Here is a 17,221-nt window from a genome sequence, read left to right as displayed (position 1 = left end):
TTTTTATTTAATTTTAGTCTTTAGAATTAGGAGGTTAATAAAATCATACAATAAAAAAAATATTAAATAATAAAAAATGCTGCGATATTTTTTAATTAAAAAATCTTAGTTTAAATCAAAGTTTGAAATTAATAAGATGATCAAATCATCAAATAAAAAGAAACTAAGTAACTAGAAGATTATTATCACAATTTTTTTTAAAATAAGAATAATTATTTTGGTTTAATTCAAAGTTTAAAAGTAAGAGAGTAATCAAATCATCTAATAAAAAAGTTTTAGAAATAAGAAGAAATATCATGAAAATAAAATAATATATATTGGTTTAAATCAAAGTTTGAATTAAGAAGTAATCCAATCATCAAAATTAAAATTAAAAAAACTTGGTAATAGATAAATTACCACAAAATTTAAGTAGTACAAGATTAAAAGGATAATCAAGTAATCCAAAATCCGAATATCAAATAATTTTTTTTAAGTAAGTAACCACAATTTTTTAAAAATATTTTTTATTCATATTGAAGTTCAAAATTAGGAAGATAATCAAATCATGCCGTATATATTCTTTTATACATGTTTAATTTGTATATCTTTTATAATACATTTTATATTCAATTAAAATAACTAATATTTTTCCTCACCCTACATCTAATTTTTTTATAAATTTGTTTCCATTACTTATTTTAAAGATAAAACTCTCTTATTCATAAATTAAAGTTGTATTATTAAAATTTTGTTATTAAGTTTTGTTTTTAAATTTTATGCAACATGTGCAACTTGTAGTATCAAACTAGTAATATGAATTGTGTGTATTTTTTGAAGTGATATGAAAAATGTGTTTAACAATGTAAAAATAGAACATTAAATTGATTTTGAGTTATTTTAGAGTGATTTTAATCATTTTAAGACCACCGCTATTTGACATGCAGTAAGTTGATGTATTATTTATGGTTTATTGAGTTTGACCTAATGTTGTAATTTAAACAATCTTTTACAAAATAGTTTTAATTGAAACTCTCATTTGTTCGATTAAACTAATTTTCTTAAATGTGATTTTTCACAAGCTTTTTTAGTACAAAAGAACAACAATTGGAGGGATTTTTTTTTTTAAAAAAAAAAAATCTAGTAATTGATATAAAGTAATTGTAAAATGACTCCTGATCGATCACCTTTTAAAGTACTCCTGAGAGAATAATTTTAAATAACCAATTTGGTTTTATTTTGAAAATGCACTTTATTTGTTATCCAATACTACTTTGAAAAAATTTAAACATATTGTTAATGAAACTTTGGCACGATCCAATTTCAGCCATTGGCGGCAACATGCACGTGTGATGGAAAGGTTATACTTCCACATGCACGGCAACAAATGACTGTTATAGCAAAATTAAAATAAAACAAATTGTTTGAAAAAATAAAATAAAATAAATTATTTGAAAAATTAAAATAAAACACATTATTTTAACTTTTACTATGGGCCTAAGCCCAAGAGTCATTTTTAACAATCCCCTACAAATGACTGTTATAGCAAAATTAAAATAAAAAAAAATCATTTGAAAAAATAAAATAAAATAATTATTTGAAAAATTAAAATATACACATTATTTGAAAAAATTGTTCTGAGCAAAGATATAGGAGATCATTCTTAAACACCAATATCTAACAATTTGAATTGATGCATAATAAAGTAACGCAATAATTTCATTAGAGAAGTGAGTTACCTCTTGAACTCTCAATAACGTTGGTTGAGACCCTTACAACATGTTTTACTCCTAGAGTTTTTCTTAATTCCATGATAAAGAGTGCTAATTAAGACCATGTACATAAACCTCGCGTCACCGTGAATGCACTTGAAAGAGACCCTTGAACTCTTTCATAGAAGGCAACCATACCTTCACTATCATATCAAATGCTTCATCAAGTCTATCAGAGACAAACCACTAAACAACTGAGCTATGAAGTCTTCATCATCTAGTCCGTACCAGGACAAACTTCGTCAAGTCTGTCAAAGACAAACCACTCAGATACTGAGCTATGAATATTTCATTATTTTCCATCAAATCCATATTAGGACCACTCAAAGAAAGAGCTATGGATTATTTAAAGGTTTTACTTTTATCCATTAAGTTCATACTAGGATCACCCAAATAAAGAGCTATGGATCATAAGTCTATAGCAATAGACCTCCCACAAAAAGGATGATGGACCATCAAGTCTATCACAAGAGACCACCCATATAAGGGCTATGGACCAATATAAGGTTTAAGCTCCATGTTCATTGAAGATTCTAAAATTATTTTCCTTGTAGTCATTTTGGTTAGAGAATCAGCCAAATTCCTCTCAGACCTCATAAATTCATGTCGATTTTAAACCAAAATTGAAGCCCAGAATCTATGTCCATTTTTTTTTTCAATTATTGTCCGGTTTTTAAATTCAGTTGTTGAATCCATTTTTTAATGTCAGTCAAAAAGTTAAAAACGACATTATAATAATTTATCCACAAACAAAAATTATTTTTATATATTAAGATCTCAACAAACACAAAAATTTAAATCTAAGTCTTGCTCACAAAGTATGAATAATAGTTAGCTCCCAAAGAGAATAACAATTTTATACTTACAATGCAGTAGTTGGCTGCTTACGTATCAAAAAATTCTCAAAATAAAATTTTAATTGCTTTTGTATATACAATTTAACTTTCAACAAATACAAAAAATTAACTAAAGATTGAGAGAGCTGGTTGTCTGCTTTGGAGTGTCATTACTATCCCGAAAAATCTACAAAGAAGACATGCTTGCTTAAAATCAAGAATAATTTAAAAATAAATGAATCAGACTAAAAGAAATTACATGAAGTATGGAAACTATATTTATACAAACTTACCAAAATGAATGAATGCAAAACTTGCTATTATTTTCTCCATCCTGTGGATGAATTTGTTATGCCCTCTATCCAGAACCTCCATGTACTCGTGCGAGCAATATCATATGAGTGTGTAAACAAAAAAAATATAAGTTGCGTTAATATAAGCATTTTATAAATAACGAAAGAAATGAACTCAACCCATAAACATTACAATATTTTAACCTACAACTAACTGTATAACTCTTATGTGTTAGAAAAATTTCGGCAACATAACAACACTACCACAACAATATAAAAAAATTTACTTTAACACATGTTCAAAGAAATGCACTTCCAACAATATTCAAACAACAATCTTCTCTCAACATAACTGGATTTACATAATGATTCAACTTATTTCTCTTTCTAGGAACTTAGACTGCCATATTAGAGGTAGAGATTATCCTGGACTCCGTATGCTTAAGAGAGTGAAAAAGAAGAAGAAACATAAATATAAATGAAAACCACAAACAATAACTAAGTTATGACTACTATAATTACAGTATAGTCAAAGTACTCTAACACATATTCTAATTTAATATTTTAGAAAAAGATTCAATAAGTAACGAAACTCATGAACTAAATGAATTTAATAAAAACACAAGCACATAAACTCAACTCAAAAAATAAATTCAATAAGTTGATGAAACTTGGAACTAAAATATAGTTTTTTATAATGAAATTCAACTCATGAACTAAAACTCAATAAGTCAAATGAAATTCACAACCAAAAGTTGGAACATGAGGTAACATGGTGTACATGGAGGCGGAGGCACATTTAGATTTATGCAGAGTTTACTTTTGGCCAAACAAATACAATCAAAACTCCCAACACCACACCAACAAAATTGTTTTGGCCCAAGAACATGAACATACAAATACCAAAGGCTGAGCGAATGCCAAATCCAAGAGGAAAAAGCCTACTTCCTATGCTACAGACATAGACATAATCTGATGAGCTATACCTAGATTTTTTTGCAACGGCTCCCTCAAGTTGTTCTCAACCTCTGTCATCTGCGAAGATCAGTTGTCATTGAAGATTTAATCTTTTACACCATCTTCAATTCTTCTACAGAAAAAAGCCTAGAGATCGACTTTAAATCTTTTAAAACAAATAATGATGCATGAGTACGTTGTCTTACCAAGACAAGGGAAGATGCAAATGACTATCAAATAGAAGGTAATAGAAACACAAACATCAGGATGAAAGGCATGTGTAATAAAAATGTTTTATATCCAAGACAATTGCTCATAGGAATATTGGTAATGCTTGAATATTTAGCTTGAGGGGATCATTAACCAAGCACATCATACACACACTTTACACTCAAAATGTAGAATAAAAAAAATAGGCTGGCTTATATCTAACAAGACTAATAGGAGAAATGACGAACATAGCACAAATAAAAAAATTTACCCAGTGCTTCGACGATATTACTTCAACCAACTACAAATATAACCATCTGCACCTTGAAAATTTACTAGACTGTTGGTCTTTTCTTTATAATCAAGCAGGTCGGATACATTAATCCTATTTGGATTCATTACAGTGCCAGTGATATCACTCACTAAAACAAGTTTTCCTCCTCTTTCACGCACAAGTCTTTCTGCCCAAGATCTCATTTTAACAAATCCCTATCAATTGCAGTTCATAGAGATGTCTTCAATTGAGATGGTGAATTATTCAAAGAGAATGCAAAACAACGTTAACACGACCATTAAGTTTGCAAGTTTAAATTTCAATACCTGAATAACAAATGCCAAAACTTTAATTTTCTTCGACTAAATTACATTCTAAATTCAACTAAAAACCAACACCACCTCTGCATCTTATAACATCCACAAAAAACAAAAACAAAATTACATTATAAATTCATTCCACAACCATAAATCATAATAAAAGCTAATTTACAAAATATTTTTCTATATGATATATTCATTATAGACAAGAAAAATACACAAGCACCACTAACATTGATAGTCATACTTCCATTCATTAACTAAGGATGTGAAATTTCGTATCAATCCTATTTAAAATAATAATAACCGTCTTCTCTAAAAAAAATAACTATTACCAACCGAACGAAAAAAAATCTTCACATAATTTTCCAAAGGAAGGCCATTTCTCCATTCCTATATGTTAATCTCATGCTTATAGGGAATAAAAGGACATTGTTTGAATATACATTTTTGATACAATGCAGGACAATGTCAAAAGATGCAGCAAATTGCTACAAAATATTTGATCATTGTATGAAAATCTTCAATTCCATATAATAAACAAAAAGAAGAATTTTACAAACATGTGAATGACATTGGAAGTGCAAAAAAAGAGGTATGATGAACAATAACAACATTTTAATAGGACCCTCTATTAAGTGATTGAAGTTAAATTGAAGAAACGTTTTCATTAGCTCCATGGTTATAAACCATGCATGTGAGATAAGCTAATGCAGATATATTCCCTAGCGAAGGGGATGGGCAAGGGGAAGGAGAAGGGGATGGGGTTGACGTGGGTGAGTAATGCGAGGAAAAAGGAGAATGAGATGGAAGAACAAAAGGAAGAAGAAATAAGAAAACTAGAGAAGCAGATTTCATAGTTAAAAAACAACAAAACGCACACAGAGCAAATCAAAAAGGGGGGAAATACAAAATAGAAGAAAAAGAAGAAAGATATGTACATATAGAGGGATGGAAGGAGGGAAGGGACAGAGAACGTACCTGAGTGAGTGAGAGTGAAGCAGCTGCGAACGATGAGCACCAACAGCAGCGGCCGAACAACGAGTGACAAAAACAGCAGAACAGTAGATAACTTGGCTCTGTATATGAGAAGAAACGTGTGCCCTAGAAAAATAAAGTGTTGACATGCGAGAGAGAGTAAAATAAAGAGTTGGATAATGGAGACCTTGGGGGTTTCGCGTGGGTTGTGGGTGAGTGAAAGTGTGAGAATGAAAGGAAAAAGAAAATAGGGGGGAGAGTGAATAGGGAAATGAAAATAATTGGGGGGTGGGGGAAGAAAATCGGTTTTGTTTTTTTTAAAAAAGGTAAATCTTTAATGTCGGTTACCTACAATGTCGATTTAAAACTGACATTAAAGATCCGTTTCTTAAAAAACAAAACCAACATTATACATTCGGTTTCACTTTTTCCAACCGACATCAAAGCCTGAAATTCTTGTAGTGGATACTAGATAACCAATTTCAAGAAGTAAAAGGATAAAGCTACACAATATTCAGTAAATAATAAAGATAAAAAGAAATTTAAAGTAACTAAAAATTTCAAGAAATGCATGTCGATGATTTGTAAAACAATTCATCTAATTAATATAAGCACAGCTTAATTGTTTAAAACATATATTTTTCGCTAAGAGATACAAGAGGTTTTAATCTTCATCCTGATACATTTTAAGAAAACACTCCATCAATCATCTTGCATCTGGGATATGTGTCCCCAAAATGTGTGTCTTTATACTATTATCCACAGAATTGATACTACTGCTAACAAGAAATTGGTCGGTGGAGTTTGAAGTTTCATCCAATAAACTTATCATCTCTTCCGAGTTGGATAAATTGTTGTTATTCCATGAATGTTGAACCTGCATCACTCTCAAGCCCTCTAACTCCATAGCCACCTCTTTCATGCTAGGTCGCTCCTCTCCTTTCACTCTTACACACTCCTTAGCTACTTTTACTACTTCTTTTATTTGATTCAACTTCCCTTCATCCATCACCATTCCCTTGTCCACAATTTCTACTAAACGATCTTCTTTCATTGCACGAAGGACGTACATGGCCAGATTCCTCTCTATTTCTGGCCCATCAAAACGCACTGCCTTCTTCCCAGTTATAAGCTCTAGAAGCACAATTCCAAAGCTGTACACATCACTTTTCTCTGTCAACTCACTTGTTAACAAGTATTCAGGGTCCAAATATCCAAGAGTTCCTTGCACCATCGTGGATAACTGAGTTTGATCCATTGGAACTAACTTCGAGGCACCAAAATCCGACACCTTTGCAGTTAAATTATGGTCTAACAGTATGTTAGCAGATTTGATATCTCTGTGGATAATTGGAGTAGAAGCTGAAGAATGCAAATATGAAATGACCCCTGCAGTTTCTGAAGCTATTCTCAAGCGAGCTTCCCACGAAAGATGATTAGAATAGTACTTTGTTTGGTCATGGATGTGGTCAAAGAGCGTGCCGTTGGGGATGAACTCGTACACCAATAATGGAACTTGTGTCTCCAAACAACACCCTAAGAGCTTGACCACGTTACGGTGGTTGACTTGGGACAAAACAATGACTTCATTGATGAATTGGGAAGTTTGGGATTGGTCAACTAATTGTGATTTTTTAATGGCGACAACCGAACCATCGTCCAAGACTCCTTTGTGAACAGTGCCATAGCCACCTTTTCCTACCACTGTGCTTTCGTTGAACTTGTTTGTAGCTTTTTCCAACTCCTCTTGGCTAAAAATTTTGACTGTGTCAGCAGGTGACTGCCACTGAGAAAGGTGTTGTTGAAGCATGGTGCCTCCATTGTTCTTGAAAAACTTCTCTTTCTGTTGGATGAACTTCCACTTCTTGTAACCCAAGTATAACCATGAGATACCGATTAGCAAAACTACAAACCCCACACCAGTTCCTGCATTTTATTTGATCCACATTATACATCATTTTATATTTGTTTCGTTTTTTAATCAGAAAACATATAGATTTCGAAATAAAACCTCACCAATGATAATTTGAATCAACATGGAGTTGGAGTACTTTCGTTTGCAACCTGCTCCCTCACGTTTTCCATCTCCTTCATACTTCTCGGGACAATAGCAGGTATAATTTCCTGCTTTGTTTTCACACTTGGCTTGGGGTACACATGGATCGGATCCATCTTCACATTCATTTATATCTGAAAAATACCCCAAATTGAATGAAAAAAAAAAACAAAGGAAAGACTTCAAATTGGACCATCTAGTGTATAATTTGAACTATAAATTTTAATTTCAGTACATTGGACTTTAGACTAAAATAAGTATTCAATTTTTACCGTTGGTTCAATTTCTACTAATTCACCCACTTATTTTGACGAATAATTAATAATATAAAAATCTTCACAAATTTATTAATTTCAATAAAATAATATTTGTTTGAGGAATGCACAAATTGATCATTGAGTAATTTTGTCAAAATTCATAAATATATATATAGTATAATTATCTATAACTAGAATGTGAAAGGTATTTGGAAAGAAAGAAAATTTTACCTTGACAACCTTGAGGGAGATAAGGATTTCCATGGAAACCATCCAAGCACTGACAATAATATTCAGATCCATCAAGTGATAAGCTACTATTCCTCCTGCTGTTTGGTCCACATAGGCATTTGTCTTTGTTGTTGGGTGGTTGGCAAGTATCATTTTTGATGCCCCAATCAAGCACAAGCGGAAGTCTGTCTTCCGTGATGTTTTGAATATATTTTTTGGAGAAACTAAATTGGTTTTGTTGGACAACAAATGCAAAGCCACATGGATTGAAGCTCTGTACACGGCTGTGATTATAGAAGCTTCTAACCTCCACTTCTATTGCTTTTAGGCCTTTGGGAATTTCCAACTGACAGCACCCATTCCCAGAGCAGGACCCATCTTCTATAGTTACATCACTCTCTGCAGTACACAATGCCATGCACCCACTTGTGTAGGATTCATTCCGAAGTCTACCGTAGATAAAAGCATATGTATCACAGCCGACAACCGTGAACTTGTTCTTGGTGTTGGAAATTGTGAACTCGCGGAGACTAAGTCTGTTTCTGTGTCTGTTATTGATGCCAGGATGGCCATTTTTTCTTTAGCAATCTCGGGCTATGTGGCTCAAGATGTGGAGCTCGCCATAGTGCGATATATTGGTTACTTCAATGTTGCCCCTCCTTAGAAATGGCTTTGGAGGATGATAATGAGTTCGGACCTTTAATATTAATACTGTTGTTTTCAAAACTTATTAGAGGAATATTGTTGTTTTGAAACTTATTAGAGAAATATTGTTGTTTTGGGAGTTCGAGGCTAGAAGTTCAGGGTTGAAGATTCGACTAATGTAGAGGTCAAATGTTGAGAACTCGACAAACAAAAAAAACTTAGAAACAATACGTAAATTAGGGTTGTCGAGGGTTGAAGTTTCGACATACATAAGTCGAAACTTCAACTCTCGACAAGGAAAAGGAAATCTCGCTAGTTTTGACATACATAAGTCGAAACTTCAACCCTCGACAAGGAAGATAAGTGGGTGAAACAGATTGTAAGAGAAAGCGAGATTGTAAGAGAGAACGAGATTGAGAGCGAGATTGTAGGAGAGAGCAAGATTGAAAGCGAGATTGTAGGAGAGAGCGAGATTGTAGGATGGGACAATCTCCAACATCTATGGATCGCTCTCTCCTACAATCTCGCTCTCATTCTCGCTCTCTCTCACAATCTCGATCTCTCTGAACATCTCACTCTCTTTTACAATCTCGCTCTCAATCTCGCTCTCTCAATCTCGCTCTCTCTTACAATCTCGTTCTTACAATCTCGTTCTCTCAATCTCACTCTCTCTTACAATCTCCCTCAGAATCTCGCTCTCTCTTACAATTCAAAATTCTGTTATTGTTGTTATTTTTTCATTAATGATTACTAGCTTTTTTTCTCATTGGTCATGTATATATATATATATATATATCTATGGAAAATAAATAAATTTATTGTATATTCAATTTTTTTTATTATAAAGTTGTACATTATTCTTTTAATTAAGTTGTACATTATTCTTTTAATTAAGTTGTAAATTATTCTTCTAATTAAGTTGTACATTATTCTTCTAATTAAGTTGTACATTATTCTTTTAATTAAGTTGTACATTATTCTTCTAATTAAGTTGTACATTATTCTTTTATTTAAGTTGTACATTATTCTTCTAATTAAGTTGTACATTATTCTTTTAATTAAGTTGTACATTATTCTTCTAATTGAGAAACAAATATTTTTTTAATTGAGAAATAAATATTTTTTTTTCAGATCATAGCTTTAAACCCAGGACCTGTTGATCCCGATGTTTTGTACGACCAGTCCATTCATCGATCATCTGTCGTATGGCGAGATCGTACTACTGGAGAAATATCTTGCAAGCATCGAGAGGCAGTTCTCCAGCGCACTATCCCGCTCCACCCTCGAATACTACCGCTACTGCGCACATCTAGATTCTATGGAGTTGCCAGATTAGGATTTATTTAGTTGGACTGGCATCTGATCACAGCCTTGGTTGAGAGTTGGAGGCCCAAGATGCATACATTCCATATGTCTGTTGGAGAGTGCACTATCACTCTACAAGATATAGAAGTGTTGTTGGGGTTATCTGTTGACGGTGAGCCAGTCACCGGAGTGATGTACGATGACTGGTTAGAAGTTTGTCAACTGTGCCTCGGTGCGACCCCACCTGCCGACAAGATTAAAGGATCAAGGTTAAGTTTAATATGGTTAGGAACACAATTTCGTGAGCTCATAGATGATACAGACGAGGAAGCCGTCATAAGATATGCGCGAACATATATACTACAAATGATGGGTGGAAGTTTGTTTTCAGATAAATCAAGTCATTTTGTTCACTTGATGTTCCTACCACTGTTAGCTAACCTCCATGATGTGGGGTGGTATTCGTGGGGTGGAGCATGCTTGGCATGGTTGTATAGACAACTATGCAAAGTAACAAGACCTGAGATTCGAGAGATAACTGAACCTCTCATACTTTTGCAACTATGGGCTTGGGAGCGATTTCTAACAATGGCTCCACAGCTACAACATGTTAATGACGCTCAGTTAGTTGGACGAGCCTACGATTTTCGGTATGTTGTTTTAATTCAATTTAATTTTTATATCACTGATCTAGTTAATTTAAATTCTAAATTATCAATTTAAAAATTTAGGTGGAGAGTCAAATTTTGTGTGACTAGGACAGCCACACATGTAGTCAGCCAGTATAGATACATGTTTAATCTACTTCAACCTAAACAGGTACATTACACTAAACCTAATTGATTATTTTATACACATTTTTATTGTATTTGTCTTTAATATTCTCTAATATAATATTTTGTGTTTCAGGTTATTTGGGAGCCGTACAAAATTATTATGCATACTTTGCCTAATTTTTGTACGAATGGTCAAAACATATGGCAGACGATGAGTCCTCTCATATATTTTCACATTGGTGAGTGGCATCTTCCTGACAGGGTGATGAGACAATTCGGTTTTCAACAGAATGTCCCATCGCCTTATAATACTGAACCGGTACTGCATTATATTGACCTAAGGACTAGAGATTGATCCGAAAAAGTTGCACATTTGGTAGTGCGATGGCACTATCGTGCAAGATTTATTGCAGTGGGGGTTTCTCTTAAACAGTTTGACACAGATGTCATTCCAGAATATATTCATTGGTATAATAATATCACAAGGCGCTACGTCATTCGTCCGGGAGCAGCTATGGGTCATCTGGTAAATGTATATTATCTAATTATTTGTAATTTAAATTTATTTTAAATATTGTCTAATTGTTTTATAATTCACAGAGATCGAACAACCGTAGACTCCGTGAGGTTGCGAATGATCTGAACTAGGTTCTTGCTATATGTAGTGACAACCAAAGCTATATAGAGGAAATTCATTATATGTACGATATATCTATTGTTCCTCCACCAGCTCCTAGACGTAGAAGACCTATTCGGGAAGAGGATGAGTTTGATGAGGTTGACATAATGTGGAAGGGTTGTCCCCTATGATGCAAACGCAGAGTCAAACTGATTATGTTAGTCCGATGATGATAGTGCCAGCATTTGGTTCAGGACATTATGACTCAGAGGCTGGTCCTTCGTCTTCATACGTTCATGGACATGGTCGAGGTTATGGAGAGCATAATGAATATTTATATTATGAAGTGCGTGCAAAGGTACCAGAGCAACATCAAGAAGAACCCGAGCAACCTTAAGTTCGAAGTCGACGACGACAACCAGCTCGAAATCGACGACGTCCACCTTGTGGGACACATTGATTTTTGTAATTATTTTTATATAAATGAGATATTTAATTTACATTTTTTTTATTTTTATGAGATATTATTTTTTTTAATTTATTTTTTTTATATATTATGAATAGTAATTATTTTGATATAGAAACTTTTAAATGTCACTAACATAAATAATAACATCAGATAGTCTAAATCTAAAAAGTTAGGTAAAAAAAACTTCAATATTCAAATGTACATATTTTAGATAATAATTTGGGGACATAATAAATCAAATCAACACTCAAAACCTTCACATGCAAGTCTATAAATAAAACTGTATTATTGATATAAAGAACAGAAATTTTAATCACAGTAGTGAGGTCAATAGTTTAAAAGATTTTACAATAATGATCTTGGATTCCTTTTGTACATTTGGTACCAAGATTTTGATGGAGTTTTTTTTCTTTTTTTTTAAATTATAAATAATAATAAAATATTTTTAGAAATTTTTTTTATAAAATGGAAAATTAAAAAAAAAAAAAAAAAAGAAGAAAGAAAGAAGAAGGTGGAATGTGTAATAATTAAAAAAGAAATAAAAGGGAAATTTGTATGGATATCTCACTCTCGCTCAAAATCTCGCTCTCGCTCTCAAGATCTTGATCTCGCTCTCAAGATCTCGCTCTCACTCTCGCTCTCAAACTCTCGCTCTCTCAAACTCTCGCTCTCTCTCAAAATCTCGCTCTCTCAAATCTCGTTCTCTCTCAAAATCTCGCTCTCTCTCTTACTCTTCCCTCTTTCGTTCTCTCCCAATAAAAATTATTTTTAACACATCAAATAATTATGAGTGTTGTGAGGAATGTCTCTGGAATGAGGATGGTTTCCGGAATGAGGAAAGTCCAGACTCAATAATAATGTTAGTGTAAGGTCGAGGGTTCAAAGTTCGACGTGCAAATGTAAAAAGGTCGAGGGTTCAAAATTCGAACTATCTAGGTCGAATTTTCAATACTCGACTTATTTTTTTTAAAAAAAAATAATATTTTTACAAATAGTTTGAAAACAACAATATTTTCCTAAATAGTTTCTAAAAAGACAATATCCTTTTAATTTTTCCTAATGAATTCTATTGCAGGTGATGGAGAAATTAAAGTTGAGATAACACTTTTCGGTCATCCCGAACAGATATGGAATTTCCAAGTCCCCACACTTACTTTCACACACGGGTAAGGCTTGAGAAAGTACTGACGCCGCCGCCGCCGCTGAAAAGATGGATATGTTAACCACCATGATGAGTCGGACAAGCGTCTTGGCCGTTGGACGTCCCATGCTCTCTAAATTAAGCCCAATTTCTAATTATGGCTGTGCATCTTCATTTAAGTCCTTTTATTTCTCTCTTTTAGACATATAGACTTTGAATATTCTTCACATGTTACTATATTTCATAATATTAGAAATAGTGGGGGTTTTGTTTTTTAAAGAATATATTAATAATTAAAAAACACATCCATTTGAGAACGACAGAATCAAATAGAAAAATCTGACTTTTCTTTACCGTGTTTAAATTCTAAACAATGAGATGTTACCCTAAACTCAAGTTAAACATCTGCAGCATCAAAATTTATGGTCCTTTGGAGACTAGAAACATAATGAAATATTAAAATAAATCATTTAGTAAAAAGTAGATAACAAAATATAATTTGCGCACCTCCTTTTCTCCATAAGGATCTTAAAAATTCCTTTTTAGATAGAATTAAAATATCATTAAAAAAAAAAAACAAACATAGTAATAGATCTGTTTGGAGAAAACGTGTCCAAATCATATTATTTACAGTTTTCTTTTCTTTTCTTTTCTTTTTTTAACAAATAAGGTGTGGAGATTTGAATTATTATCTGCTTCATGAAACAAGTAATTTGAGCCATATTAATTATGTATGTATACAATTAAGTTTATTTCCTCTTTATTTCTTACCATAATTTACATCTTTCTTAAATATAATGACTAAATTTTTAGCCAAATTAAAAAAAAAATAAAATTGAAAGCTACTTTTTTTACTTTCCAAAAATTAGCATGATTTTCTAAATTATTGAAAAAATGTAGATAAGAAAAGAATATTAAAATTTGAAGAACATAAATAAGCTAACAAAATATCAATTGACATTCATTTTCGACCAAATTTAGTTTGGTATACCAAGTATTTCAAATATATAAGGTCATATACCAAGACTGATGACCATCATAAAATATTAAACTGCTATATCAACAAAACTCGTCTCATTGTATCTACAAGTTTAAATTTGGTTGCTGAATGAGAAGTCATCGCCATTTTATACCCCTACATTTTTCGTTGAAAATAGATTTTCTATTTTTTTTCCTATATTGCAATTTTTAAAAATGGTAGACAGAAATGCAATTTTTTGTATCTTTTAGCTATTGTTGCAAAATGGCCGTAATAATTAATCCAATTAAATACAATGACACCTCTCTTTGAGAACGACATAATCAAACAGAGACTGACTTTTCTTTACCATGTTTAAATTTTAAAGGAGATGTTATCCCTAAACTTTAGTCGATGTTTGCAACTTCAAAATTGAAAGTCCTTTTATTTATTTATTTGTATTTAAAATTAGCGATAATAAAAAATACAATAATTAATTCTGTAATTACAAAAATAGTGATAGTTTTGTATTTTTACAAATATAGCATTGAATAATGAATGATGTTATAATAAAATTGGTAACTATTAAACTCAGTTACTCGATTGTATTTAATAAGTGTATGATAACTTTTAATTTTACGTTTGATAGGTATTTGTATTTTCAAAATGTCTAATATATCTTTCATGTTTCAATTTTGTATCTATCTAATTCGTCTTTAATATTTTCAAAAAAAATTAAAGAAATTAGCTAATCTTTAATAGAATTCTAAAGTTTGAATCTTTTTTATACACTAAATCTGTAATCGTGTGCCTATAAGTCCATTATGTTTGTAGTAATAATTTATAATTGTGAAGAATCTACTGGATATATTCGCATACAGAAATGAAAGTTTAATGACTCGTATTAAATTAAAATTCGATATGGTTTATGAGACACTTTTAAAGTTGTCCAACTAAATATAGATTAGCTTTAAACTATACACATTGTTTAAAATAGAGAAAAAAACAAGAGAGAGAGAAAAAACAAATCAGATATAAAAGACCTTTTCTCCTTCGGAAATCAGGACAGGATGATAAATACAGACTCGACATTTTGCCGTGTTTAAATTTATTCTAATGGTGAGCAAAGTTGATCCCTAAAACTCAAGGGTCATGATTTCCATAGTCCAAAGAGATGACCTAAGTTGCATTTAACGAGTCAATTGATTCTATTTCCAAATAATCAAATTTATAAATTGCTTACTATTTTTCTTAATCAAATTGCTAGTTTCTATATTTGTTTAAATAAGTATAGTTCAACTGACATAGTATTTATAATATGAATTTCGAATTCAAAAGTTTGATTTTCGCTCCACATATTATAAAAAGAAAAAAAAAAGTTTTGTCCTCCAAAAAGCTAAAAACGAGCACGTAATTTGAATATAATTTATGGACGATTTGATAAACACATCATTTACTTTTGAGTAGGATTTTATTTTAATTTTATTATCTACATTATAAAGATCTCTACGAAATTCATGTTAAATTTTGAAAGCTACGAAAAATATATGTTTTTAGACACTGTTTGGAAATGATTTTTGTTTTTAGTTTTCTATCGTAGAAATTTAGATATTCTCCTAAATTCCATATTATAGTTCTCATATTTTTGAAATAGTACATAAATTCTTAATCAAATTCTAAAAGGATGATCAGCAAGTGTTTGTTGCTAACTCTTGATCAAATAATTTCGTTCCTATCTTTAATGTAGTAGTGGTAGTACGGGTCACATTCACAAGAAACCAACATGTTTTACAATTAGAATGTTTACAACCCGAAATAACCAAAGGCGAGGGGATTTGATTTAAGTTGATTGCAAGCAACGTGATAAAACCCGCATGGTTAAAACATCCAGCTTAGGCTATTCGGTTATTCTCCAAATTATTACTTGATCATAGATTCATCAGGTTAATTCCTAGATTTTCGAGCTTAACCAACTCACCTAGAGATTCTAGGTAAGAGTCCAAATTATCCAAATTATCTAATTAACCAATTGGATTAGATGAGATGCATCTGAAGAAGTATATCAGTAGGCAGTGAAGCAACAAGGATCAATAAATATTCTAATTCATTAATTTTCGCTGTAAATAAAGTATGCTCATACAATAATAAGAGGGTTTTAAGTCATACCTTTGTAAAGCCTCTTGAAACTCGAATTCAGTTGCAAATATTCTCCAATTCTTCTTGTGAAGCACCTCAAGGTCTTCCCTACTATTCTCTTGGAGCCTTAGATTGAGTTGTGGGACTCAAAATAAGCTTGAACGAAGGAAATTTGGAGAATGAGCTCACTAATGCAACTTGAACAACACTTCTTCAACCTCACAAGTTTCAACAAAACTTCAGCAAGTTCATCAACTATTGCATGCCCGATTTCCACTTCCATCTTCTCTATTTATTGTAGGACATTCATGCAAAGAAGAAGATTGCATGAGGTGAAGCTCATGCTTGTGAATCATGATTCAAGTGGACAAATTAGTGAGCTGCTTGAAGGTGTTAATGGAAAAATCCAATTTTCCATTTTGTGTTTTTCCAAACTTTTCCAATTTTCAAATTGATTTCCATAATCAATTTTGATTTCAAAAATTGAAATTATAATTAATTTTACAAAATTAATTTTCTAATAAAATTAATAATAAATAATTAATTAACTAATTTAATTAATTTTAATTAATTTAATATCAAATATTAAATTAATTTTACACAAATTCCACCTTTACGAATTTAATATTTAAATCATATTTAAATATTAATTAATTCTCCAATAATTCCGTTTAATTCCAAAATTAAACGCATAATTATATCTCATATAATTACTAATTCCCTTATTTTTAATTTGAACGTTTCAAATTAACTTATCACGTTACTGTAAAACTAATCCATTTACGAGTTAGTAGGCGGACCTCGTGGACCTACAGATCATGGGCTCTAACGATCCGAGATAATTTGCTAAACTCTTTACACCAAATTAATTCTCATTCGTTAACTAATGGGTCACTCTACTAAGGCTCATAGTTACACTCCCCTCACTGTAGATATATTATGTTCACATGATGTAACCATAATTTGTAAGTCGACCCTTCACAGTTTGTTCATAATAAGGGTTGGGTCA

At 31.7% G+C, this 17,221-nt stretch overlaps 1 protein-coding gene and 2 long non-coding RNA genes across 7 annotated transcripts; all 3 read right to left on the bottom strand.

The window, feature by feature from the left end:
* Window positions 1-2,544: 2,544 nt before the first annotated feature.
* Window positions 2,545-5,902, bottom strand: LOC150036761 (uncharacterized). 4 transcript variants are annotated; one of them, XR_016529066.1, is made up of 3 exons: window positions 5,623-5,902; window positions 2,881-3,915; window positions 2,545-2,774 (listed from the first exon to the last, which is right to left on the bottom strand). It is a non-coding gene; the product is annotated as an uncharacterized LOC150036761 (long non-coding RNA). The 4 variants fall into 4 exon arrangements; XR_016529067.1 differs by having other exon boundaries at window positions 2,881-3,984; window positions 5,623-5,851; XR_016529069.1 differs by having other exon boundaries at window positions 2,881-3,970; window positions 5,623-5,851.
* A 298-nt stretch (window positions 5,903-6,200) lies between these two features.
* On the bottom strand, window positions 6,201-8,874 carry LOC150036760 (wall-associated receptor kinase 2-like). Its single transcript, XM_090312728.1, has 3 exons — window positions 8,164-8,874; window positions 7,636-7,809; window positions 6,201-7,545 (listed from the first exon to the last, which is right to left on the bottom strand). The coding sequence occupies exons 1-3, from the start codon at window positions 8,579-8,581 to the stop codon at window positions 6,326-6,328; spliced, it is 1,812 nt and encodes a 603-aa protein (XP_090168854.1). The 5' UTR covers window positions 8,582-8,874; the 3' UTR covers window positions 6,201-6,325.
* Window positions 8,875-9,692: 818 nt separating this feature from the next.
* Window positions 9,693-16,573, bottom strand: LOC150036759 (uncharacterized). Of its 2 annotated transcripts, none has more exons than XR_016529071.1 (2): window positions 16,243-16,573; window positions 9,693-10,357 (listed from the first exon to the last, which is right to left on the bottom strand). It is a non-coding gene; the product is annotated as an uncharacterized LOC150036759 (long non-coding RNA). The 2 variants fall into 2 exon arrangements; XR_016529070.1 differs by lacking the exon at window positions 9,693-10,357 and adding an exon at window positions 12,129-13,251 and having other exon boundaries at window positions 16,243-16,480.
* Window positions 16,574-17,221: the final 648 nt, after the last annotated feature.

This window comes from Benincasa hispida, chromosome 4 (genome assembly GCF_027475165.1).
Source record: "Benincasa hispida cultivar pf3 chromosome 4, pf3_genome.v1.1, whole genome shotgun sequence".
Classification (NCBI taxonomy): Eukaryota; Viridiplantae; Streptophyta; class Magnoliopsida; order Cucurbitales; family Cucurbitaceae; genus Benincasa; species Benincasa hispida.
Note: the sequence above shows the minus strand (reverse complement) of the source record. Positions and strands in the feature narration are given on the sequence as shown.

Bases quoted from the DNA above. Each gene is read 5' to 3' on its own strand.
- LOC150036760 (XM_090312728.1), bottom strand. From the start codon at position 8,581: ATGGCATTGTGTACTGCAGAGAGTGATGTAACTATAGAAGATGGGTCC. The intron at 7,810-8,163 runs GTAAAATTTTCT...GGTATTTTTCAG, and splicing joins TCTCCCTCAAGGTTGTCAAG to ATATAAATGAATGTGAAGAT. The intron at 7,546-7,635 runs GTGAGGTTTTAT...AATAAAATGCAG, and splicing joins GTTGATTCAAATTATCATTG to GAACTGGTGTGGGGTTTGTA.